Raw genomic sequence first — 27,214 nt, forward strand, 5'->3', positions numbered from 1 at the left:
AGCCCCTGACATCCTCTGATTCTCTTTCCCCCCCACTTCAGAACAGTAGAAACATTGCTTAGGTTGATGTGCATTTAATATGTTACATCATTTTTACCGTGCTCCTGCAGCAGTAGGAATGGATGCTGAATGCATCGTGGCAATGAGCCGTGAAGGTAGTTTGGATTTCTCTGAGGTGCTTGTAAGGAAATGGACTGCAGTGGCCTAGAGCAGCTTCAAACCCCAGCACTGGCTGCTCAGATGCTCAGCAAAGAGTTGGGAAGGATGAAATCATAATGGAGGGCAGCAGAGAAGGATGCAAAAAGAACAAGATGGGAAGCAGTAATCTGAAAATGAGGATTGCTTTCTTTCATCTGTCTCAAGATGAAGATATTCCTGAGGCCAAAAGTGAAAACCAAGGCATTTTTATGGTAGCTTAGCAGACACAAGAGTCAGGAGTGTCAGTGGCTGCTTTTGCTATAGCTACAGCTGCAAAATATTTGGAGCCTACTTTCCTCACTCATCGTACTCGGAAATGTTCTCCAGATGGGCAGAAGCTTCCAGTGCTTTTGCACCTTCAGGAGAGCAGGCTTCTTTTTTTCTCCTATCCCCTTCTCTTGCTTGTTTTAGGTGTGAGAACAGTCTCACTGGTTAGCTTTCGTTTGTACTGGCAGCAGTGGGGTGAAACTCACAGCTTTGCCAACAAAGATTTCTTGGCTCCATCGAAACAGTGCAGCAGTTTGTGCCTTGTTTAGACTTCATCGTGCTGCAAACAGAACTCTGACCAGGAACTAGTGCCTCAGAAACACAAAATTAACCAGGTTGGAAAAGACCTCTAGGATCATGGAGTCCAACCTAGCACCTAACCCTTCTAAATAACTAACCCATGCCACTAAATGCCTCATCCAGCCTCTTAAGAACCTCCCCGGTGACTCCACCACCTCCCCAGGCAGCCCATTCCAATGCCAATCACTCTTTCCATAAAGAGCTTCTTCCTAATATAGAATCATAGAATCAGCCAGGTTGAAAGAGACCTCCAAGCTCATCCAATCCAACCTAGCACCCAGCCCTGGCCAAGCAACCAGACCATGGCACTAAGTGCCTCATCCATGCTTGGCTTCAACACCTCCAGGGGCAGTGACTCCACCACCTCCCTGGGCAGCCCATTACAATGCCAATCACTCTCTCTGCCAACAACTTCCTCCTGACATCCAGCCTAGACCTTCCCCAACACAACTCAGCCTCTCCTGCCTCAACCTGCCCTGGTGCACTTTGAGACTGTCTCCTCTTGTTCTGTCCCTGTCTGCCTGGCAGAAGAGACCAACCCCACCTGGCTACAGCCTCCTTCAGGTAGCTGCAGACAGCAATGAGCTCTGCCCTGAGCCTCCTCTGCCGCAGGCTGCACACCCCCAGCTCCCTCAGCCTCTCCTCACAGGCCCCTCCCCAGCCTTGGTAATCTGAACATTTTTACCCAGTTGCTATTAATAAATCAAGGCAATATATTACAGACTTAACCCCAAACCAATGCTAACACTTTTCAAGGTCTTGTGACACCTCTAAATATTTCTGGAATAAATCTAGTGTTGTGCATGATAGGCCTGTGGGAACCTGGAGTGCTTTGCACAGCAAGAGTGCAGGGGCTGTGCAACCAGGTCTCTGAAACCTGCCATCAACCTTCAAAGCCACACTCAGCAGCAGCTTTGATCTTGCTGCTGGAAATAGAAGCATAGCACATCCCCAAACCCACACAGAGATGTCAGAACTATTTGCTTATTTCAAAGCAGAGCAAACCACCAAATGCAACTAGTTCCACTGGCAGTGCTGGCAGCATCAGGCACATCACAGCTCAGCAGCTGCACCTCCCTCAGTTTGCTTTGAGGCTAGCAGCTTTGACACCCAAGAGTAAAATGTATCTCTGAGGTTTCTTGTCTATCTGTGAGGTTTTAGCCACACAGCTGTGGCATGCAGGCATCACCTGCTGCAATCTGAAGGTCCCTTCAGGTATAGTTGCAGACAGCAATGAGCTCTGCCCTGAGCCTCCTCTTCTGCAGGCTGCACACCCCCAGCTCCCTCAGCCTCTCCTCACAGGGCTGTGCTCCAAGCCCCTCCCCAGCCTTGCTGCCCTTCTCTGGACACCTTCCAGCACCTCAACATCTCTCTTGAATTGAGGAGCCCAGAGCTGGACACAGCACTCCAGGTGTGGCCTGAGCAGTGCTGAGCACAGGGGCAGAAGAACCTCCCTTATCCTGCTGCCCACACTGCTCCTGATCCAGGCCAGGATGCCCTTGGCTGGGCACAGCACCTGGGCACACTGCTGCCTCATGTTCAGCTCCTCTCTCCCAGCACCCCCAGGCCCCTTTCTGCCTTGCTGCTCTCAGCCACTCTGTCCCCAGCCTGTAGCATTGCTTGGGGTTGTTGTGGCCAAAGTGTAGAACCCTTTCTCCTTGCCTATGGAGTCATCTGACTGATTTTAGGCTCTTAAGTGCTTCTGGGGTACAATTTATCCCAGAAGAGAGATGAGACAAGCTATAATTTACTTCCTTAACTCTAACAAGGAGTCAAGGACACTTAGCTGAATCACAGGCACCTATGTTATTGATTGTCTCAGCTAAAGATCCAACAGGTACCTCAAGTCTCTCCATTCCTACCTATCCATAAGTGCCAAAAAAAAACCCAAAAAGTGAAATAAAAAGCCACCAAAACCCAACAATCCCAAGGCAACACCTTTGTGAAGTACCATGGGATCAATGTAAACAGAGTGGAAAACACAGCTTCAGGCTTCATGATGAACAGATTCCTCAGATGTTTCTGTTCTCTTGAAGGAGAAGCCATGTCTGTGATTACACCAAAAAATGCTTTAAAGGTCCAGCTGGTTTACACTCCTCATTAAACTTCACCCAGCTACCACACATTCCAAAGCACAGGAACAGGCACAGACTTCCTAAGACGTATTTACACAGACTCAAATTGATGCTACTCATGCAGGACCAAATTCCACCCCAGTGTGAGCAGCCAAATTGGGTTAAAGTTGCAATGTAAAGCCTTGGGTAGTAGAACAAGGGAGGTTCTTATGCCCCTGTGCTCAGCACTGCTCAGGCCACACCTTGAGTGCTGTGTCCAGTTCTGGGCTCCTCAATTCAAGAGAGATGTTGAGGTGCTGGAAGGTGTCCAGAGGAGGGCAGCAAGGCTGGGGAGGGGCCTGGAGTGTCACAGCCCTGTGAGGAGAGGCTGAGGGAGCTGGGGGTGTGCAGCCTGCAGAAGAGGAGGCTCAGGGCAGAGCTCATTACTGCCTGCAGCTACCTGAAGGGAGGCTGTAGCCAGGTGGGGTTGGTCTCTTCTGCCAGGCAAGCAGCAGCAGAAGAAGGGGACACAGTGTGAAGTTGTGCCAGGGCAGGTCTAGGCTGGATGTTCTGAGGAAGTTGTTGTCAGAGAGAGTGATTGGCATTGGAATGGGCTGCCCAGGGAGGTGGTAGAGTTGCTGTGCCTGGAGGTGTTGAAGCCAAGCCTGGCTGGGGCACTTAGTGCCATGGTCTGGTTGATTGAGCAGGGCTGGGTGCTAGGTTGGGCTGGCTGAGCTTGGAGGCCTCTTCCAACCTGCTTGATTCTGTGGTACTGTGGTCTAGGTGGATGCATGGAAGGGACAGGAAGCACACACCACTGAGATCCTTGGGTAAGTCTTACCCTGCTGTAGAGGTACACCCTCAGGTTCACAAAGATGGAACTCCAGCTCCTTCAACAGCCTTGCAAAACTACACAGAAGGTGTACTGAAAGCCTTAAAAGAAGCTACTTTTCATTGCCTGAAAGCCTACAGCAAGCTGCCTTGCCATCTGCCTAATCAAATTGACCATTTGTCCTGATTAGAGGCAGCTGTACCACTTAAAGCAATTAAGGTGGCACAGAAGGGAAGTGACATTCTTGGTTCTGGGAAGAGTGTTCGCAGCACTGACAAGACTGAAACCTTCCCAGCTCTGAAGATGTGACACTCTTAAAGGCACAACAAAAGGAATGAAAAAGGCATTTGCCATTCCTTAGCCCTCTGCCAGGACTTTAAAGAGATTATTTTCCTTCGTTCCCCTTGAGGAGATTAGCACCAAGCATAAGGGCTGTGTCTCTGCCAATGCAAAGCTTTCCTAGTCACTGGCCACAGTCTTACAGCATCCACATCTGCCTTTTGCTATGGGACATCTGTGGGCTAGCAACAGCAATAACTCTGCATGTTAGCACAGATCATTTCCCAAGTTCCAGGTCAAATGCTATCAAATTTAGCTTATCTGCTCATTAAGATGAAACAAGCTCTTTTGTCATTAGCTTTCTGATGAAGTGCCTGATTCCAGAACCTAGGACACAGCAAATAGGTTCTTTTTTAGCCTGTAGTGTAGTGTGAACGCTTAGTGCCCACTGCTCAGCCTTATAAGTCATATAAAGGAAAACCACTGCTTGAGCCCTGGCTGGAAGAGAGGAATGTGATTATTTCAGCCTGTTTCAAACAGACATTCCTGAAATAGCTAACTGCTCTGTGATTTTATCACAGTGTAAGGCCTGGGCTTAGTGGTTAAGTTCCCTGATCTGCAGCCACGCTGGTTGGGATCTTGGGGGACTTCAGGCTATGCCATGGCAGGCTGCTGGGCTGAATAGTTGGAGAGTAGCTGTGTTTGGGTTTTGTAGGTGTCAGCCTTCACTGTAAGCAAAGATGAATAATGGACTGCAGTCTTGCAGAGCTCTTTGCCACGGGAAGCTTTGTCCCTCTGCTGGGTTCAGAGTGCAGAGTTTGTACAGGTGTAAAACAGGGAAAGAAAGGGTTACGCCGTGTCGGGAGAGGCAAAAGGGGCACCGTGGTAGAAAGGAGGGCTGGAGTCTGCTCCAGAAGGGCTGGAAGGGCTCCAACCAATGGAATCATAGAATCAGCCAGGGTTGGAAGGCACCACAAGGATCAGCCAGTGCCAACTCCCCTGCCATGGGCAGGGACACCCTACCCTAGAGCAGGCTGCCCGCAGCCTCAGCCAGCCTGGCCTTAAACACCTCCAGGCATGGGGCCTCAACCACCTCCCTGGGCAACCCATTCCAGCCTCTCACCACTCTCATGGTGAAGAACTCCCTCCTCACATCCAGGCTGAATTTTCCCACCTCCAGCTTTGCTTAATTCCCCCCAGTCCTGTCACTACCTGATATGTCACTGTCTACAACTACCTGCAGGGAGGCTGTAGCCAGGTGGGGTTGGGCTCTGCTGCCAGGCAAGCAGCAGCAGAACAAGGGGACACAGTGTGAAGTTGTGCTAGGGCAGGTCTGGGCTGGATGTTCTGAGGAAGTTGTTGTCAGAGAGAGTGATTGGCATTGGAATGGGCTGCCCAGGGAGGTTGTGGAGTTGCTGTATTTGGAGGTGTTGAAGCCAAGCCTGGCTGGGGCACTTAGTGCCATGGTCTAGTTGATTGGCTAGGGCTGGATGCTAGGTTGGACTGACTGAGCTTGGAGCTCTCTTCCAACCTGGATGATTCTGTGTTTCTATGATTCCATGAAGTGAAGCAGTGTGGCACATCTCAGGTCCCAGGGGCAGCTGTAAAGAAGACCCCAAAAAAAAAAGAACCATTATCTCCTTTTAACCAATCTCTTTGTGTTCTTATTTTAGAGTCTACATATCGTCACCAAGCTACCATTGATGATGAAGTGGTTTCCATGGAGATACTAGATACAGCTGGTCAGGTGCGTGGGTACATGTGCTATTATCCAGTGCCTTGGCTCCAATAGACAGCAGGGAAGGGGAGTGTGGTGGTGGCAGCAATGTAGTGGGAGTCTCTGTAGAACTCTGGGGATAATGATTTGCTTCTTAGCAGAGCCTTCTCTCCTCTAACACCATCAACTTGCTGCTGAAGCTGGAATGCTGCATCCAGACCTTTCTGCAAGGGTCTCTGTTTAGGGTTTTCAAACACTGGAAGCAAAAAAAAAAGTGTGGTAGAAATTACTGAATGGTTGTGAATGATGAATAGTAATTTCTGTAGGAATCTTGGGCTTTATTATTCATATTCCAAAATTCAGGCAAATTCCCCAAGATCCTTTGGATTTGTGGGGGGAGTGTAGGCTGGATGTTAGGAGGAAGTTGTTGGCAGAGAGAGTGATTGGCATTGGAATGGGCTGCCCAGGGAGGTGGTGGAGTTGCTGTGCCTGGAGATGTTGAAGCCAAGCCTGGCTGGGGCACTTAGTGCCATGGTCTGGTTGCTTGGGCAGGGCTGGGTGCTAGGTTGGACTGGCTGAGCTTGGACCTCTCTTCCAACCTGGATGATTCTGTGATTCTATGACAGGAAATAGTTGCACCAAGGGTATTTATAAACACAGAATTAAACAGTTTAAACAATCAGAGCTTGGGAAAATGGAACCTGAAAACAGGATAATTCTAACTGTGCCTGTGGACCCTTAGCATTAACTCCAGCAGATGTACTCAGGACATTTTGGGCCCTGAGTAAGTTTACTGTACAAAGATGCTTCCAGAACTGACTATAATGATCCCAGGGTAAAGTACAAACTATTCCAGGCAGAGGGAAGGAGAGAAGAGCTGAGATGCTGCTGCTGCTGAGCTCCTGCAAGCTGCATACACGTGGCCGTGATTCCCAGTTAACGAGAGGTGAATGGGGTGCTGCTGCCAGGGAAGGCTCCCTGCAGACAGGCTCAGTTTCTAAATCACCCCCCATCAAATCATGGAATCAGGGTTGGAAGGGACCACAAGGATCATCTAGTTCCAAGTCCCCTGCCATGGGCAGGGACACCCTACCCTAGATCAGGCTGCCCACAGCCTCAGCCAGCCTGGCCTTGAACATCTTAAACATTTTAGCCAGGTGAGGTTGGTCTCTTCTGCCAGGCAAGCAGCAACAGAACAAGGGGAAACAATCTCAAGTTGTGCCAGGGCAGGTTTAGGCTGGATGTTAGGAGGAAGTTGTTGGCAGAGAGAGTGATTGGCATTGGAATGGGCTGCCCAGGGAGGTGGTGGAGTTGCTGCCCCTGGAGGTGTTGCAGCCAAGCCTGGCTGGGGCACTTAGTGCCATGGTCTGGTTGACTGGCCACGGCTAGGTGCTAGGTTGGACTGTCTGAGGTTGGAGGTCTCTTCCAGACTACTTGATTCTGTGCCTCATCCACCTCCCTGGGCAGCCCATTCCAGGCTCTCACCACTCTCATGGTGAAGAAATAGAACATTTTGAAAGTGAACCTGGCCAGTAGGCACTGGCATCATTGCTCTGGCAAATGAACTCAAAGCTTCATGCCTCCTGTGACCACAGAGGCACACTGAGGGCAGCACAAGACACCTGACACATGGCACTATGCCCACAGCCCTCAAGGCTTTGCTGGGGCCAAACCCTCCATCGTTTTGCTCCTCTACTCCCAGACCCACAACAGGAGGAGAGGAAGGGTTAAACTGGCCTGGCATGATTGATGCCCTACCACAACAAGAAGTCAGGGCTTACTCTGGGAATGATTTTGTTCTCATTCCTTGATTCAGGGCCAACCCAGCGACATGGTAACATTGTGCACAAAGTCAGCACTTTTCCACAGTTGGGCAATGAGGTTTGACAGCCTCAGCTAATGATTCCCACCAAAGCAAAGAGTACTTCTCTCATAGTCAGGCCTCCCTTCTTCTCAGAGTGTGGCAGATGCTCACACTGCACTGTCTCATGCAGTTAGAATAAAACAGAATCAAGCAGGTTGGAAGAGACCTCCAAGCTCAGCCAGCCCAACCTAGCACCCAGCCCTGGCCAATCAACCAGACCATGGCACTAAGTGCCCCAGCCAGGCTTTGCTTGAACACGTCCAGGGATGGTGACTCCACCACCTCCCTGGGCAGCCCATTCCAGTGGCAAATCACTCTCTCTGTGAGGAACTTCCTCCTAAAATCCAGCCTAGACCTCCCCTGCCACAACTTCACACTGTGTCCCCTTGTTCTATTGGTGGTTGCATGGGAGAAGAGCCCAACCCCACCTGGCTACAGCCTCCCTTCAGGTAGCTGTAGACAGCAATAAGATCACCCCTGAGCCTCCTCTTCTGCAGGCTGCACACCCCCAGCTCCCTCAGCCTCTCCTCACAGGGCTGTGCTCCAGGCCCCTCCCCAGCCTTGCTGCCCTTCTCTCAACACCTTCCAGCACCTCAACATCTCTCTTGATTTGAGGAGCCCAGAACTGGACACAGCACTCAAGCTGTGGCCTGAGTAGTGTTGAGCACAGGGGCAGAAGAACCTCCCTTGTCCTACTGGCCACACTGCTCCTGAGCCAGCCCAGGATGCCATTGGCTCTCTTGGCCACCTGGGCACACTGCTGGCTCATCTTCAGCCTACTATCTATCAGTAAGCCCAGGTCCCTTTCCTCCTGGCTGTTCTCAGCCACTCTGTCCCCAGCCTGTAGTGCTGCTTGGGGTTGTTGTGGCCAAAGTGCAGAACCCTGCACTTGGCCTTGTTCATTCTCATCCCATTGGCCTCTGCCCACCCATCCAGCCTGGCCAGGTCCCTCTGCAGGGCTCTCCTACTTTCCAACAGATCAACACCTGCTCCTAGCTTGGTGTCATCTGCAAACTTACTGATGCTGGACTCAATCCCCTCGTCCAGATCATCAATAAACATATTGAACAGGACTGGGCCCAGCACTGATCCTTGGGGCACACCACTAGTGACAGCTGCCAACTGGATGTGGCACCGTTCACCACCACTCTCTGGGCTCGGCCATCCAGCCAGTTCCTGACCCAGCACAGAGTGAATCTGTCCAAGCCAAGAGCTGCCAGCTTGGCTAGGAGCTTCTTGTGGCAGACAGTGTCAAAGGCTTTGCTGAAGTCCAGGTAGACTACACCCGCAGCCTGTCCCACATTCACCAGGCAGGAGCCTGATCATAAAAGGAGATCAGGTTGGTGAGACAGGACCTGCCCTTCCTAAAGCCATGCTGGCTGGGCCTGATCCCTTGGCCATCCTGTAGGTGCTTTGTGATGGCACCCAAGATGAGCTGTTCCATCACCTTGCCTGGCACTGATGTCAGGCTGACAGGTATGGAATTTTCTGGCTCCTCCTTTCGACCCTTCTTGTGGATGGGTATCACATTGGCAGCTTCCAGTCTTCAGGGACCTCTCCAGTGAGCCAGGACTGCTGATAAATTGGCCTCGATGAGCTTGAAGTTCTTTTCCAATCTAAGAAACTCTGTGGTTCTGTGATTCTGTGCCTGCTTCCTAACGCAGATTCTTAAGGTGTGTCTCTCCAAAACAGGAGGATGCCATTCAGAAAGAAGGACACGTCCGGTGGGGCGAAGGCTTTGTGCTGGTGTATGACATCACGGACAGAGGCAGCTTCGAGGAAGTGCTGCCGCTTAAAAACCTCCTGGATGAGGTTAAAAAGCCCAAAAACGTCACCCTGATCCTGGTGGGGAACAAAGCAGACTTGGATCACTCCCGGCAGGTCAGCACCGAGGAAGGGGAAAAGCTGGCCACGGAACTGGCGTGTGCGTTCTATGAGTGCTCTGCCTGCACGGGAGAGGGCAACATCGTGGAGGCCTTCTACGAGCTCTGCCGTGAGGTGCGGCGCAGAAAGATGGTCCAGGGCAAGACCCGCAGGCGGAGCTCCACCACGCACGTCAAGCAGGCCATCAATAAGATGCTCACCAAAATCAGCAGCTAAAAACCAAGAACACTGCTAAAAGCCAGAGAAGCATTTCAGAGCGTATGAGCTTGGAGTAGGGATGGGGCAGCCAGAGCGCACTTCATTAAAAGCGGTCGAAGCTTTGCAATTAAAACAAAAAGAGAAGATAAACTGCACCACTTTTTCTGTCACACAGGGCCAGGCTTTTTTTTTCTGTTTCCAAGTGTGTTGAGCCACACTGCTTTTGGCTAAGGTGGAGAAACAAAGGAAGGAAGACAAAGAAAGAGAAGAAAAATAAGAAATGAAAATAGAAAAGAAAGGGAAAGAAAGGGAAAGGAAAATGAAAATGAAAGGGGAAAGGAATGGGAAGGAAAGGAAAGGAAAGGAAAGGAAAGGAAAGGAAAGGAAAGGAAAGGAAAGGAAAGGAAAGGAAAGGAAAGGAAAGGAAAGGAAAGGAAAAAGGGAAAGGAAAAAGGGAAAGGAAAAAGGGAAAGGAAAAAGGGAAAGGAAAAAAAAGAAAGGAAAAAGAAAAGGAAAGGAAAGAAAAAGGAAAAGAGAAAGAAAAAAAAGGAAAGGAAAAGAAGAAAAAAGAAAAGAGAGAAAAGAAAATAGGAAAAGGAAAGGAAAAAGGGAAGGGAAGGGAAGGGAAGGGAAGGGAAGGGAAGGGAAGGGAAGGGAAGGGAAGGGAAGGGAAGGGAAGGGAAGGGAAGGGAAGGGAAGGGAAGGGAAGGGAAGGGAAGGGAAAGAGAAAAGAAAAGAAAAAAGAAAAGAAAAGAAAAGAAAAGAAAAGAAAAGAAAAGAAAAGAAAAGAAAAGAAAAGAAAAGAAAAGAAAAGAAAAGAAAAGAAAAGAAAAGAAAAGAAAAGAAAAGAAAAGAAAAGAGGAAAGAAAAAAGGAAAGAAGAGAGAAAAGAAAATAGGAAAGAAGAGAGAAAAGAAAATAGGAAAAGGATAAGGAAAGGAACAAAAGAAAGGAAAAGAAAAGAGAAAGGAAAAGATAAAAGGAAAAGAAAAGAAGAGAGAAAGAAAAAAAGGAAAAGGAAAAGGAAAAGGAAAAGGAAAAGGAAAAGGAAAAGGAAAAGGAAAAGGAAAGGGAAAAGAGAAAAGAAAAGAAAAAAGAAGAGAGAAAAGAAAAAAGGAAAAGGAAAAGGAAAGGAAAGGGAAGGGAAAAGAGAAAAGAAAGGAAGAGAAAAAATAAAAGAAAAGGAAATAAAAGAAAAAAGAAAAGATAATAAAAGAGAAAATAGGAAAAGGAAAAGGAAAAAAAAGCAAACTCCAAAGGACTAAATAATTGTGGGGATTGATACTGACAGAGCATCTTCTGCTTCTAGCAGGCTGGCTCCAATCCCCTGCAAGTAAGTAGTGCCTAAACATAATTTCTGACCAGCCAGCTGCTTAGCAGCCACTGAAGAGTGAGATCCAGCCCATCAGCCACCATAGGAATTGGTGTTCTCAAGGGCTGAATGTGCACAGAGGCTGCTGTGTCGCACCAGAAAGTTCACCTGACACCTTCCACCAGCTCTAAATGGGTGCATTGTGTGCTTATACTCCTAACTCTCCTTCCTTGTTCCTTTTGTCACTCTCTAAGTGCTGATGTTCTTACCAACATATGCAAAAAAAGGCCAGGAAAGCTCTACTCCATGGAGTGTTCAGCCAGCAAGACACACATTTCAACAGAGATGGAGCTCAGCTGCTTTCCCAGATCCTCTGAGACTGCAGAATTCATCACGAGATGTCTGGTGGCATTTCAGTGTTTCACCCTCAAAGAGGATATGGTCGTGCACGTGGTGGGAAATCAAGCTAGAAACACAACTGTGCCACTGCTGATGTAGCTGTGGGTAGGGCTTGGCTTTGGCTTGCAGTTTCTTTTCTTTTTCTTTTAGTCTTATTTCAATTCAAGTAGTTCTTCTTACTCATATGCAGAAGAACTGAATCCATGGGAAGGCAGGTGTATAATGTCTAAGCCCAAACTTCCAGCTGTTAAAACTTCCAGGTGTTGCTTGCAACACTCTGTGATTCGAATGAGCAAATCATAGAACCAAGCAGGTTGCAAGAGACCTCCGAGCTCATCCAGCCCAACCTAGCACCCAGTCCTGTCCAATCATAGAATCAAGCAGGTTGCAAGAGACCTCTGAGCTCATCCAGCCCAACCTAGCACCCAGCCCTGTCCAATCATAGAATCAAGCAGGTTGGAAGAGACCTCCGAGCTCATCCAGCCCAACCTAGCACCCAGCCCTGGCCAATCATAGAATCATAGAATCAAGCAGGTTGCAAGAGACCTCTGAGCTCATCCAGGCCAATCTATCATCCAGCCCTGTCCAATCATAGAATCAAGCAGGTTGCAAGAGACCTCCAAGCTCATCCAGTCCAACCTAGCACCCAGTCCTGCCCAATCATAGAATCAAGCAGGTTGTAAGGGACTTCCAAGATCATTCAGTCCAACCTTTCACCCAGCCCTTTCCAGTCAACCAGACCATGGCACTAAGTCCCTCATCCAGTCTCTTCTTGAACACCTCCAGGGACAGTGACTCCACCACCTCCCTGGGCAGCCCATTCCAATAGGAAGTTTAGTTGTGACTTCTGCCTGGTGCATTGAAGTGAAAGTTGTATCAGATTTTGGTGCCTGGGATAAAAGATGTCCATTTCTTTTCTCCTCCCTTCTGCACCTTCATGTGCCTCATTTAAGTCAGCTGTCTAGTTTTACCTCCTGTGCTCCACAACATCCCTGGAGGTGTTCAAGACCAGGTTGGATGAGGCCTTGAGCAAGCTGTTCTAGTGGGAGGTGTCCCTGCCTATGGAACTGGATGATCCTTGAGGTCTCTTCCAACTTAAACCATTCTATGACTCTATATTGTGAGAGTTGAAAGGAAGGAGAGGTGAAGTTATATCCCTGATACTGTCCAAAATGATCCCATCCACTTGTATCCTCTTTTCCAACGTCTGTAGGGAGAAATGACAAAACCTCATTGAAAGAAAAGGTTCCACTGTGCAAAGGTGACATAAAAAAACCCCAAACAACCCCTAGTGAAAACAGGAACATTCCTTTGCAGAGGCTGGATGTGGAAGCTGCTTAGCACCCGATGGGAATGGAGGCTGCTGTTCTGTGACCTCTATCTTCCCGCACAAACACCTTCACGTTTCACTTCATTGCTCATTGATCTGTCTTCCTTGGCAGAATGGGCTGCTTAGCAAGCCAGTTTAGAATGCAGCTTAGGTACTGATAGATAGTAGGCTGAAGATGAGGCAGCAGTGTGCCCAGGTGGCCAAGAGAGTCAGTGGCATCCTAGGCTGGCTCAGGAGCAGTGGTGGGCAGCAGGACAAGGGAGGTTCTTCTGCCCCTGTGCTCAGCACTGCTCAGGCCACAGCTTGAGTGCTGTGTCCAGTTCTGGGCTCCTCAAATCAAGAGAGATGTTGAGGTGCTGGAAGGTGTTGAGAGAAGGGCAGCAAGGCTGGGGAGGGGCCTGGAGCACAGCCCTGTGAGGAGAGGCTGAGGGAGCTGGGGTGTGCAGCCTGCAGAAGAGGAGGCTCAGGGCAGACCTCATTGCTGCCTGCAGCTACCTGAAGGGAGGCTGTAGCCAGGTGGGGTTGGGCTCTTCTGCCAGGCAAGCAGCAAGAGAAGAAGGGGACACAGTCTCAAGTTGTGCTGGAGGAAGTGTAGGCTGGATATTAGGAGGAAGTTGTTGTCAGAGAGAGTGATTGGCATTGGAATGGGCTGCCCAGGGAGGTGATGGAGTCACCATCCCTGGCAGTGTTGAAGCAAAGCCTGGATGAGGCACTTAGGGCCATGGTCTATTTGACTGGATAGGGCTGGGTGCTAGGTTGGACTGGCTGAGCTTGCAGGTCTCTTCCAACCTGCTTGATTCTCCTCTCTTTTCTCCTCTTCTCTTCTGTCTTCTCTTCTCTTCTCTTCTCTTCTCTTCTCTTCTCTTCTCTTCTCTTCTCTTCTCTTCTCTTCTCTTCTCTTCTCTTCTCTTCTCTTCTCTTCTCTTCTCCATACACATTGCCCTGTGTTAAATGCAATCCCGTTGCAGCGTGTCGCTGGCTGTGCAGTACATGCGCCGTGTTTCTACAACAGGCAGCCTGACACACACACACACAAAGAACAGTGCATTTAAAAGGCCCAATGCAACAGGAACTCACATTTGGTAGCCTTTCTATAGCAGTCAGCAGCAGCTGGAAGTGTGTTTTTTACTGCTGCTGTTTAAATGTTTGTGATAAAACCATTACCTGACCCCCCCACCCCCTTTGGTAAATCACCCAGACTAGACTCAGCCAAGCTGGAAACTGAATGAATGAAGCTTTATAGTCACAGCTTAGCACAATATGCAAGCAGATAGTTACAATAGACACAGTTATATAAAGAAATAGACAAGTTAAAAGTGATAGAGAAACACAACAGCCCTGCCAGAAACCAGAGTCCCCAGGAGGGGCTCCCAACCACCCTTCTGCCTTCTCTCCAACCCCTCTACCTTACCCCAGACTTTGCCTTACCCTTCAAGGTAGCTTGGAGGGTTGGCCAGGGGGGTTAGGAAGCAGATGGATTAGTCACACAGACAACAGGTTAGGCTAGAGAAGTGCAGCCCAAAAAGACCAGAGAGCAACTCTGTGTTCTTATTCTTATCCATCTCAGCAAGCCTAGGAGTGAAGTAGCCATCACCACTGTTTCAAGTAGCCATCTCCATTGTTTCCTTTTCACAGCCTGTAACATAATTCTTCTCACCAAAACATTCCAGCCAGCTCCAAACTAGCTCAGTGTTCATACATGACAGCAGCATTAAAATCCTCCCCTCTGGCCACTGTCTTCTCTGCAGAGAGAGGATGGGAAGGGGGGAGCGAAGGTGAAATGGATGCTTGTTACCTACAACAACCTGAGTGCCACTGCTGAAGTGTTAAACCACTTCTCTTCGATTGATGAAGAGTTAGTTGTGCCCACGCTGCAGGACCTGGATCAGGAACCAAAATGTCCCTAGAACTTTGAGACTCTTCACGTCTGGGAGGGTTGGGTGCAGCCATGGATGAAAGCGAGGCTCAGCCACTGGGCTTGCACCTGGGTCCAGACAAGTTGTCCCCTAGAGCTGGGGATAGTTGCACCTGGCAGCTTGCTACAAGGCTAGTTGATTTATACATATATATATATATATATATATGATGACCTGTATGCATTTTTACATGAAAAAAAGATGAAAGCTTGTGCTTGTAGATAATATATAAGGAAAAAAAACAGGAATAAAGACAAAAAGTGCTCTCTATACTCAGCTCTTACACAATGATCTTCCATTTCTTGTCTTCTGGCTTTTAAAGGGGGCAGTTCCAGAAGTTCTCCTGGTTTCTGCTAAGAGCAGGGGAATTTATAGCACAGCAAGCAGAAGATTTGTCCTAGAATCATAGAATCAACCAGGTTGGAAGAGACCTCCAAGCTCATCCAGTCCAACCTAGCACCCAGCCCTATCCAGTCAACCAGACCATGGCACTAAGTGCCCCAGCCAGGCTTTGCTTGAACACCTCCAGGGATGGTGACTCCACATTCAGCTCTTGGCACGAAGCAGCCCAGAGAGATTGTGGAATCTCCTTCCCTGGAGAGATTCCAAACCCATCTGGATGCATTCCTGTGTGACCTGTCCTAGGTGATCCTGCTTCAACCTGAGGTTGGACTTAAAAGTTCTTCAGGGCTCAATTCCAACCCCTAACATTCTGTGCTTCTGTAACTGTCTGAGTGCAGAGGAGCAGCAGGAGCTGTTGTTAGCATTCCATTTTTAGTGAATCCTTATCTAGGGAAAACAAACCATGAGTTTTGCCCTGAATAAGCAACATTTAAATCAGTTTATTAGCCATGTCCCACCATAAAATTCCAGAATGCAGGATAATAATGCAGGATGAAAAAGAAAACAATTTCATAGAATCATAGAATCAGTCAGGGTTAGAAGGGACCACAAGGATCAGCCAGATCCAACCCCCCTGCCATGGGCAGGGACACCCTACCCTAGAGCAGGCTGCCCACAGCCTCAGCCAGCCTGGCCTCAAACACCTCCAGCCATGGGGCCTCAACCACCTCCCTGGGCAACCCATTCCAGCCTCTCACCACTCTCCTGCTCAACAACTTCATCCTCATATCCAGTCTGACTCTCCCCACCTCCATCTTTGCTCCATTCCCCCCACTCCTGGCACTCCCTCACAGCCTAAAAAGTCCCTCCCCAGCTTTTTTGGAGCCCCCTACAGGTCCTGGAAGGCCACAAGAAGGTCCCCTGGGAGCCTCCTCTGCTGCAGCCTGCACAGCCCCAACTCTTTCAGTCTGTGCTCACAGCAGAGCTGCTGCAGCCTCTGAGCATCCTCCTGGCCCTGCTCTGGACACTCTCCAGCATCTCCACATCCCTCTTGTCATAGGAGCTCCAGAACTGGCTGCAGTACTCCAGGTGGGGTCTCAGCAAAGCAGAGCAGAGGGGAAGAATCACCTCCCTGGCCCTGCTGGCCACACTTCTCCTTCTGCAGCCCAGGCTCTGCTTGGCTTTCTGGGCTGCAAGTGCACACTGCTGGCTCCTGTTGAGCTTCTCATCCAGCAGCACCCCCAAGTCCCTCTCCTCAGGGCTGCTCTCCAGCCACTCACTGCCCAAGCTGGATTTGTGCTTAGCATTGCCTCGACCCAGCTGCAGGACCTTGCACTTGGTCTTGTTGAACCTCCTGAGGTTGGCTTATGCCCACCTCTGCAGCCTGTCCAGGTCCCTCTGGGTGGATCCCTGCCCTCCAGCCTGGCTGCTGCACCACACAGATTGGTGTGATCAACAAACTTGCCGAGGCTGCACTCAGTGCCACTGTCCATGGCACCCACAAAGATGTTGAACAAGACATTTGTGGACAGGTCTCACAGCGTAGCTCTCAGACAAAACCAACACATTTTTTCCCTGTTTCTAAAAGCTGTATTTATTTAGCAGCAGGGATTTGCAGGAGCTCACTCCAGAATCCAGCAAGTTCTAAGAATCCATCAGTGCAAATCACTGCTTTGTTGCTTAATGCTGTCAGCACAGGTGGTTTAATTCCACCCTGCTCCCTCTGGCCTAGTCAAAACTCTCATTGCTGCAAGCAATATCAAGCAGATGCTTTGACACAGAACTTTTGACACCACTGAGATCAACTAAAACCCAAAGGGACATAACCTCAATAGAAATGGAGCTCTCCTTCTCCTGAAAACCCACTGCAAGTTCTCCTACCCTTGGCACTGTCAGAGCAGATGGCACAGTCCTGATACCCAGCTTTTATAAAGCTTCTATCATTCATTCTATCATCTTCATCATCATTCTATCATTCAGGGTTAATTGCAAGATCTGGATGTGCTGGTAAGTGTCCAGAGAAGGGCCATGAGGGTGCTGAGAGGGCTGGAGCTCCTATGGAAACAATATGAGAGAGTTGGGGCTGTTCAGTCTGGAGAAGGCTCCAAGGAGCCTTCCAGTGTCTGAAGGGGGCTATGAGAAAGCTGGGGAGGGATTATTCAGAGTGTCAGGTATGATAGGACTGGGGAAGATGGACCCAAGCTAGAGGAGGGGAGATTTAGATTAGATGTTAGGAAGAAGTTGTTCACCATGAGGGTGGTGAGACACTGAAAGAGATTGTCCAGAGAGGTGATGGAAGCCTCATCCCTGGAGGTTTGTAAGGCCAGGCTGGATGTGTCCTTGCCCATAGCAGCAGCATGGCTGCAACTAGCTGATCCTTGAGGTCCCTGCCAAGTCAGTGATGCTGTGTCATTCAAGTGCTTTACACAGTGCTCTCACTTACCATCCCTGGAAGTGAAGGCCAGGCTGGATGTGGTTCTGAGCAACCTGCCCCTGCCCATGGCAGCAGGGTTGGAACTAGGTGATCTTTGGAGTCCCTTTCAACCCTGACAATTCCATGATGCTGTGATTTTTTGGAAAACAAGCTGGGTGTTATCCCAGCTGTGCTATTCATGACTCATCCTAAACAGAGTTAGTTGCAAAGAGAGGGAGGAGAGGTTTTTTTCCAGAATTCAATAGCATCATTTCCCCTGAAATCTTAACGACTGAAACATGCTGGAAGAGTATATCAAGAATATACCTCAGCAATGGTTATCAATGTGTGCAGGGTGAGTGGCAGGAGGCTGGAGCCAGGCTCTGCTGGGTGATGCCCAGTGGCAGGACAAGGGGCAATGAGTGGAAGCTGAGGCATAGAAGTCCCACAGAAAAATGAGGAGGAATTTTTTCCCCTGTGAGGGGGACAGAGCACTGGAACAGGCTGCCCAGGGGAGTTGTGGAGTCTCCCTCTCTGGAGGTATTCAAAACCCACCTGGAGGCATTCCTGTGTGAACTACCAAGGGTGATCCTGCTCTTGTCAGGGCAGTTGGACTCATTGATCTCTGGAGGTCCCTTCCAGCCTCTAAGGTTCTGTGATTTGCTCTGATCACAGAGAGAGAAGAATGAAGGAAAATGTGTGCTCTGGTAGAGGAGATCTTGCTCTGGCAGGAGGTTTGGACTAGATGAGTTTTTGAGGTCCCTTCCAGTCCCTTCTGTGATAAAGAATCACAGAATCAAGCAGGTTGGAAGAGACCTCCAAGCTCAGCCAGTCCAACCTAGCACCCAGCCCTGTCCAGTCAACCAGACCATGGCACTATGTGCCTCATCCAGTCTCCTCTTGAACACCTCCAGGGATGGCTACTCCACCACCTCCCTGGGCAGCCCATATCAAGTAACAGCACTGACCTATTGGAGAAAAAAGCCCTCACACTTTCCCTGCAAGCCTGCCCAGATCAGTGCCACTACAATATTTCCCCTGAAACATTCAAGTATCATAGAATCATAGAATCAAGCAGGTTGGAAGGGACCTCCAAGCTCAGCCAGTCCAACCTAGCACCCAGCCCTAGCCAGTCAACCAGACCATGGCACTAAGTGCCCCAGCCAGGCTTGGCTTCAACACCTCCAGGGACAGCGACTCCATCACCTCCCTGGGCAGCCCACTCCAAGTCTTAGCTGTCCAGATTGTCGTGTCCAAAGGTATGTACCTTCAAAACATGAACTGAAGCAAAGCTTTCTGATAACAGTGAGAAGTTCAGGTCATGGAGAGAGTTTGTTGCTGTAGGGATGATCTGTGACTCTCACACGGATCTATTCTGCTCTATCAACATTTGCAGGCAGATTTCCTTTCATTTCTCTTGGGGGCTTGAGCTGCTGATAACTTTTGCAAGTCAGAACTGCATCACTTTGAAACAACTCTGAAGTCCAAGAGAAAACAAACCAGTCTACCTAGAAATCTCTGACAGAAGCTGTTCTCCAACTACAAAGAGCAGCAAAGCAATGGTGAGCAATGTCTCATAACCACCAGAGATGGTATACATCAAAATCACCTTAGAACCATAGAATGGTTTAGGTTGGAAGGGACCTCAAAGATCATGCAGTTCTAAGCTCCAATCTCTTCTCTCATCTCCAATCTCTCTGCTTTTTTTCTCTTTTCAATGAAAAAGAGGGCACTGGGGGTAAAAAAACAAAACCAAACCATAAAACAGTTGTCCATAATCATGAGAGTAGCTTGTGAAATGCCAGCCACCAATAGAACAAGCTTCCAAAAGATTGCCTTGAGGTTTTCACTTCTCTTCCAGCTTCTGCTCAAAAGGAAAACAAAATGAAAAAGAAATACTCAGTTGGACAAACCCACCCAAATACATCTCCTTTTGTTCTCACAGTTTCTCTGTGCTGAGCTTTCCCCAGCTCCTCTCAAAAGGCTAATCTGCAGTGCTGAACCTTGGGAGTTTTTAATCCCCAACCACATTCATGTGAACCTACAACTCAATTCAGTAGGGATCACAGAATGTCAGGGGATGGAAGGGACCCAAGGAGATCACCGAGTCCAACTCCCCTGCCAGAGCAGGACCACACAGTCTAGCTCAGGTCACATCCAGACAGGCCTTGAAAGGCTCCAGAGGAGGCTCCACAATCTCTCTGGGCAGCCTGTGCCAGTGCTCTGGGATCCTTAAAGAAGTTCCCCCTTGTGATGAGGTGGATCTGGGACAGAAGTTTATATCTGCCTCAAACCCAATTACTTCCCTTCTGCACTCTCAAATCAGGGTGCATTACTTGGGGGGGATCTGGGACAGAAGTTTATACCTGCTTCAATCCCAATTACTTCCCTTCTGCACTCTGAAATCAGGGTGCATTACTTGAGGTGTATCTGGGATAGAAGTTTATCCCTGCTTCAATCCCAATTATCTCCCTTCTGCACTCTGAAATCAGGGTGCATTGCTTGGGAGGAATGTGGGCTAGAAGTTTATCCCTGCTTCAAACCCAATTACTTCCCCTCTGCACTCTCAAATCAGGGTGCATTACTTGGGGGGGATCTGGGATAGAAGTTTATACCTGCTTCAATCCCAATTACTTCCCTTCTGCACTCTCAAATCAGGGTGCATTACTTGAGGGGAATGTGGGATAGGTTATACCTGCTTCAAACCCAATTACTTCCCTTCTGCAATCTGAATCCAGGGTGCATTACCCCCTCTTTGGAACAGAGTCCAGTGCTAAAACAGTGACTGTTACTAACAATACATGCACATAGTTGCACTATGCCAGAATATGTTTAACAGAGATCCATAAAGAAAGGAATGATGTGTCTGCATGAACTGCAAAGAGCAAAAGAATGTTGGCTCAGCTCTGTAAATACTAAAATGCTTTTAATAGACCCAGGAGTTGCCTTTTGCTTCTTTTCTGGTTTTCAGCATTTAAAATACCCTTAGTAAACGCAAACAAAGCCTGCAACTTCCTCCAGGGACTTCCTCTGAAGGACAATGGCTCTCCAGTGTGGAGTTAAAACATTCAGGGTTTTGAACTCCATAGGAATTAGACCAAGAGTTACATCAGAATCCTAGAATCAAGCAGGTTGGAAGAGAGCTCCAAGCTCAGCCAGTCCAACCTAGCACCCAGCCCTGCCCAATCAACCAGACCATGGCACTAAGTGCCTCAGCCAGGCTTGGCTTCAACACCTCCAGGGATGGTGACTCCATCACCTCCCTGGGCAGCCCATTCCAATGCCAATCACTCTCTCTGCCAACAGCTTCCTCCTAACATTCAGAGACTCAACCAGGTTGGAAGAGACCTCCAAACTCATCCTGTCCAACTTCTCTCCCTAGCCAATCAACCAGACCATGGCACTAAGTGCTCCAGCCAGCCTTTTTTGAACACTTCCAGGGAACTACTGCTCTGATGCATAATTTGAGGGAGTTATAAAGCAATCAAACTGAAAGCTCACATTCCATGGACAAGTGACCTGTAGAATTTTATCCCAACAAGCCAAGAACTTCTTCCTAACATCCAGCCTAGAGATATGAGCACATTTGGTATGTTGCACTGGTGGATAGCTGGAACTTGCACCAACCCACCAAAACATGCATCCACCAGGAAAGTGCTTCTGGATGAGATCTGTGTGTTCAGCACTCAGCATAACTGGAGTTGGACCAAGGACAAGGCTGGCCCCAGAGAGTCTGTTCATTGCTGTTTGGAGATTCAAACGAGAGAGAGAGAGAAAGTTTATTGTGTCAGCATCTTCTTCAAGCTGTAATTCTTCCTGATGCTTCCTTTAGAAGAACAGTCAAGATGATAGGAATTCTTGTAAATCCAATTTCATCACACATCACAGCATTGGCCATGCTGCTCCACCATTTAAAAAGATGCAACTGCAGCAAAACTCAATGAGGAAAAAAAAATCCAGGGGCAAATCCTCCTCCTTTTGAGTAAATATCTTAAGTGCAGAATTTTGGAGGTGTCCAAGAAAAGATTGAATGAGGCACTCAGTGCCATGGTCTGGTTGATTGGCCAGGGCTGGGTGCTAGGTTGGGCTGGCTGAGCTTGGAGCTCTCTTCCAACCTGCTTGATTCTATGATTCTATGGATGAGGCACTTAGTGCCATGGTCTGGTTTATTGGCCAGGGCTGGGTGCTAGATTGGGCTGGCTGAGCTTGCAGGTCTCTTCCAACCTGCTTAAGTCTATGATTCTATGGATGAGGCACTCAGTGCCATGGTCTGGTTGATTGGGCAGGGCTGGGTGCTAGGTTGGACTGGCTGAGCTTGGAGCTCTCTTCCAACCTGCTTGATTCTAGGATTCTGATGTAACTCTTGGTCTAATTCCTATGGAGTTCTAAACCCTGAATGTTTTAACTCCACGCTGGAGAGCCATTGTCCTTCAGAGGAAGTCCCTGGAGGAAGTTGCAGGCTTTGTTTGCATTTACTAAGGGTATTTAAAATGCTGAAAACCAGAAAAGAACAAAAGGCAACTCCTGGGTCTATTGAAAGCATTTTAGTATTTACAGACCCGAGGCAACTTTCTTTTGCTCTTTGTAGTTCATTGGTGCATTATATTCTGTAATTCTATGGTTCTTTCCAACCTAAACCATTCTGTTTTCCTCTTCACCTGCACAATTCGTGCTGCACCTCTACAGTCTGCTACCTCTCACTCTTTCAAGAGGCATGTATGAAGAGCCCAGGAAATGGTTCTGCTGAGGAGATGATCTAATGAGACAGTCAGCAAAGTTCTCTTGAGAGCTGAGGCGCAGCGACGAAGGCAGGGAAATGAAGGGTTGCCATACAGCTACAAAATAAGGAGTCAGGCTCATCAATCTGCTGCTATCAAAACACTCTCATAAACACAAACCTCTGCAGCTGCTTTAGTGAAGCTGTTTCAGCCAAGCATGATAAATGCTAGAGAGTAGATGAGGAGAAAGCAGGGACTAGGTGGGGAATTGAGAGAGCACAAAGCATATCTGCAATTCGGAGACCCAGTGAAGCTGTCTGACCAGAGTCTGGCTGCAGAGGACTACTCAAGAGGTCAGGGTTGTGGCTGTAGCTCTGTAACTGTGGCAGCTTTGTTTTCCCTACCCTGCCTTCTCAGTATGAAGGAATTACCTGAATACATGACCATTTTTTAGGCAGCAGGGGTAGAGCCTCTCACAATATACAGAATCATAGACTCAACCAGGTTGGAAGAGACCTCCAGGTTCATTGAGTTCAACCTATCACCTAACCCTTCTAATTAACTAACCCATGGCACTAAGTGCCTCATCCAGCCTCCTTTTAAACACCTCCAGGGATGGGGACTCCACCACCTCCCCAGGCAGCCCATTCCAATGCCAATCACTCTTTCCATGAAGAATTTCTTCCTAATGTCCAGGCTAAACCTGCCCTGGCACAGCTTGAGACTGTGTCCCCTCCTTCTGTTGTTGCTTGCCTGGCAGGAGAGACCAACCCCACCTGGCTACAACCTCCCTTCAGGTAGTTGTAGAGAGCAATGAGGTCTGACCTGAGCCTTCTCTTCTCCAGGCTGAATAACCCCAGCTCCCTCAGCCACCCCTAGTAGGGCTGTGCTCCAGCCTTGGTGCCTATGGCTTGCCTTTAGCTAACCAGATCCTGTTTCAGATGCAAGCACACAGCCAGCCGCTGCTGTCAGGACACCCCTCTGATTAACACTTACTAAGAAACAGCATTTCCAGCACGTTGAGCTGCAGCAGTCCTGAGTGCAGAAAGACACAAGTTAAGCCATCAGCACCTTAGTGCTCCTTGGAGGCTTTGGCATTCAGCTGTGGCTCACTCCAGCCAGTCTTTACCTATTAAGCTGCAACAAATTCCCCTGAAAAGCAGTCTGGCTTCTGGCCACTGATGAGCTGCAGTTCTGTAATCTAATTGCACTCTCCCAGTGTTTGGGCACTAAATAAGAAACTTCTAAAGAGATAACTACAGGTAAGCCAACAACGTGGATCCCAAGGCACTCCCATTCAGAAGGCAGACTGCAGGGTCAAAGGTTGCAGAACTAAGTAACCAAAATGCAGAGGAATGACAGAGCATTCCTGAGTGTGGCCAGCAGGTCAAGAGAAGTGATTCTCCCCCTCTACAGCACTCTGATAAGACCTCACTGGAGCACTGTGGCTAGTTCTGAAGACTGAGGGAGCTGGGGGTGTGCAGCCTGCAGAAGAGGAGGCTCAGGGCAGAGCTCATTGCTGTCTGCAACTACCTGAAGGGAGGCTGTAGCCAGGTGGGGTTGGCCTCTTGTGCCAGGCAAGCAGCAACAGAACAAGAGGATACAGTCTCAGGTTGTGCCAGAGGATGTACAGGCTTCTCAGCAGGCAGCTTTAGGAAGATAGAGTGGCTCTAATGCAAGAAGGCCCTGTAAGATCAGGCCCTTCCTTACTAGAAACAGTGGTGGCTTGTTGGGATAAAATTCTACAGGTCACTTATCCATGAAATGTGAGCTTTTAGTCTGGCTGCATTACAACTCCTTCAAATTATGCATCAGAGCAGTGGTTCCCTGGAAGTGTCCAAAAAAGCCTGGCTGGGGCACTTAGTGCCATGGTCTGGTTGATTGGCCAGGGCTGGGTGCTAGGTTGGACAGGATGAGATTGGAGGTCTCTTCCAACCTGGCTGATTCTATGATTCTATACATGAGACTTGAGATATGATCTATTAATTGCACAGCATATTCATGATGACTCCTCAAGCCACCAGATACTCAGCAAGTGAGTGACTGCAATAGAATAAGGGGACACAGTGTGAAGTTGTGCCAGGGCAGGTCCTGACTGGATGTTCCGAGGAAGTTGTTGTCAGAGAGAGTGATTGGCATTGGAATGGGCTGCCCAGGGAGGTGGTGGAGTCGCTGTGCCTGGAGGTGTTGAAGCCAAGCCTGGCTGGGGCACTTAGTGCCATGGTCTGGTTGCTTGGCCAGGGCTGGATGCTAGGTTAGGCTGGCTGAGCTTGGAGGTCTCTTCCAACCTGGTTGAGTCAATGACTCTTTGCCCAGGAGGGAAGTTTAACTTCCTGTATCATTTCTCACTTGTCTATAATTGCAACTGCTAATAAATATATTGTGTATATCTCTATGTTTGTAAGCTTAGCTTTGCTGTAGACAGAGCTTTATCTTAATTCCAGTCTATCTGAACTGTTCTGGTAAATATCAGTAGTGGGGGGAGGAAGTTCCTTAACCCACTGCAGAAAGAGAAACAGAATCTTTTCTTCCCAAGTCAGTATGCAATTATACACAGACCAGACAGTCTGTAGCATCTTCACAGTTATTTTTATCCCAGAAAAAAGATTAGGCTGAGTGTGGCACCATCCAATATCATTTCTCACAGAGCCAGCTCAGACCCAAAAAGCATTGAAATAAACATTTGATTACTGAGTTTGAACTCCAGCCTAAAGTCCATGGTACTTTTGCAGCTCCCGTATATCAGCTCCCTTGGTACCCTAAACTAATGTGTTTTACTTTGTTGCTTCCCTGTGAGATTGAAGCTATCAGCATCTCTCTTTTGGAAAGGAGCAACAAAGACCTAAGTCATAGAATAGTTTAGGTTGGAAGGGATCTCAAAGCTCAGCCAGCTCCAACCTCCTGCCATAGGCAGGGACATTTTCCACTAGAAGAGGTCGCTCAAGGTCTCATCCAACCTGGTCTTGAACACCTCCAGGGAAGTTGTGCAGCACAACCTCCCTGGGCAAGCTGTGCCAGTGTCTCACCACCCTCACTCTAAAGAACCCTTTCCTAACACCCACTTTAAATCTCCCCTCTACCACTTTCAACCCATTCCTCCTTCCTGGTTTAGGTTGGAAGGGACCTCAAGGATCATACAATTCCCACCCCCTGCCATAGGCAGGGACACCTCCCACTAGACCAGGCTGCTCAAGGCCTGAATCAAAAAGGTGATCAACTTCCCCACCATGGGCAAGGACACCTCTCAGCTAGACTCAGATGCTCAGGGCCTCATCCAGCCTGACCTTCAACACCCCCAGGGCAGCTACAGCCTATTCCAGAGTCTCACCACCCTCACACCAAAGAACTTCCTCAGCTCCAGTCTAACCCAGCACCTCTGTGGCAATTCAAGTATGAGGTCAGTGCCAGAACCAGGCTCTAACATCCATTTTTTGGTCTGGTGTTAGTTTGGAAAGGATTAATTTTCCAACAAGGCTGCCATGCACTCACAATGTTGCTTTCCTCTTTATACCCTTTACATTCTGGCTCTCTTCTCACCTCCTACCCTTCCCACACCCTGACCTTCTCAAGTACCAAAGCACTGTTGAAGAGAGCAGCTTATTTTGCTCTCAGTTTAATCACTTCCTCTGGAGCTGAGGCTCTAAGACTCTTCTCCTCCAGTGAGCAGGAAGTGTTCTGTTAGGCCAAGGCTTTTATTTGCAAAAGCAATATAATTAAGGTGTTTATCACACCAGAGGAAATGCCTCTAAAACCTGCCTTCCATTAAACCTTCAACAGGAAGCCTGTGCTACCCTCCTCAACTGAGGCAGCTCTGTGATACCATGGTGTTATTGGAGGGGTGAATAATCAATGCAAGAAGCTATTTTGCCAACAAGAATATTGTTTATTAGTTTTGATACTCAGAACTCGCCACCTCTGACCATTGCTTTTGATACTCATCAGTTCTTCACACAGATACTCATCAGTTCTTCACACAGTCATGGAAATATTACACAGAGAATATAGGATCTAGGCATAACTTGCAAAAACATAGAAACATGAATTGAACTGGAAGAGAAGGTTGCTGTGGTCAACATGCTGCTTGTGCTCAGTACACCACTTGCCCACTAGATGGGCTCAAGGAGCTCCTTTCTGCTTATGGCAGAAGGCAATGGTGAATTACAAGAGGCTTTAAGTATTTACTCACAGAGCATTAGCTCCTGACTTTCAGGGCTACAGCTTCAGACAGTACCAAAAACACTTTCAGGGAATTCTGTTACTGTCTTGGCAGCTGTTGAGACTTCGGATTCATCCCAGGCTTCACAGAGTGCTGAGAAAGGAGGCAGACAATCTCTGGCCTCATCCTGGCTTCTCTGGGTGATGTGTGTCTCCAGGACTTCCCATCTTGGCAGGTGCAGGCAGGATGTCTTGTGATGTGCAGTCTCAGCAGGATGTCAGGCTGGCTGTGCAGGTCAATCACACAGAGGCATTTAGAGCCTGTTCCTGGTAAGCTCAAGGCAGGCAGTTTCCAGGATGCAATAAGGCACTGAGCTATGGCAGCAGGCACAAACACAATGTCAGAGTGCATTGTGTTACCTGCTCACCTCTTTTCATCAAGACAGCCTGAAACTAATGGGCCTTTGGACATAGAATAGCCAATCAGAATGGCAGTTAGCCAAGCTTGACTATATTAGGTGAAGCCACAGGCTTGCTTTACCCAAATTTGGGAACAGCATAGCCCTTGCACAAAGCATACACAAGCTAAGTGTGTGTACCTTGCTTATTAGAGGATGCAAACAAACCAGGGCAAGCCAGAGTCCTGACACTCAGTGGCTCCAGGTTCTTTGTCCTCTTTGCCATGCTTGATTCTCCCCAAAACAGAAGCAGGGTGAGCAGAAAAGACATGTCTGGGCAAGCCAGGACATGGATAAGCCTATTTTGGCCTATTCAGACCTACCATGACACATGGCAGAAAGCCTACAAGCAAAATTAAGTGGGAGGTGCTCAAGTGTGATTTTTCTTGTGGTGCAGCACTCAGGCATATAGTCAACAGCAGCTAATAAAGCTATGACCTGACAGGCCTGCTGGCACCTCAGGTAATCAGCTATCTTTACTCCCAGCTCAGTAGCAGCACTTTCAGTAATAGATCACAGCAGTTTAGAAGTTGTTTCACATCATTTGAATCAGACCTCCCGGCCTTAGCTGTTGTGTGC

General features: G+C 48.6%; 1 protein-coding gene across 4 annotated transcripts in view; it reads left to right on the forward strand.

Annotated features, from left to right (window-relative positions):
• The window catches only part of RERG (RAS like estrogen regulated growth inhibitor), a 100,804-nt gene extending 85,983 nt beyond the window's left edge, over positions 1 to 14,821 (forward strand). For all 4 annotated transcript variants that reach the window (XM_064155621.1, XM_064155620.1, XM_064155624.1 and 1 more), the window contains 2 exons: positions 5,604 to 5,677; positions 9,204 to 14,821. In XM_064155621.1, the coding sequence (XP_064011691.1) occupies positions 5,604 to 5,677; positions 9,204 to 9,611 (482 nt within the window). In that variant the 3' untranslated portion in view covers positions 9,612 to 14,821. The remainder of the gene's footprint in view (positions 1 to 5,603; positions 5,678 to 9,203) is intronic.
• The last annotated feature ends 12,393 nt before the right edge of the window (positions 14,822 to 27,214 follow it).

This window comes from Pogoniulus pusillus, chromosome 15 (genome assembly GCF_015220805.1).
Source record: "Pogoniulus pusillus isolate bPogPus1 chromosome 15, bPogPus1.pri, whole genome shotgun sequence".
NCBI lineage: Eukaryota > Metazoa > Chordata > Aves > Piciformes > Lybiidae > Pogoniulus > Pogoniulus pusillus.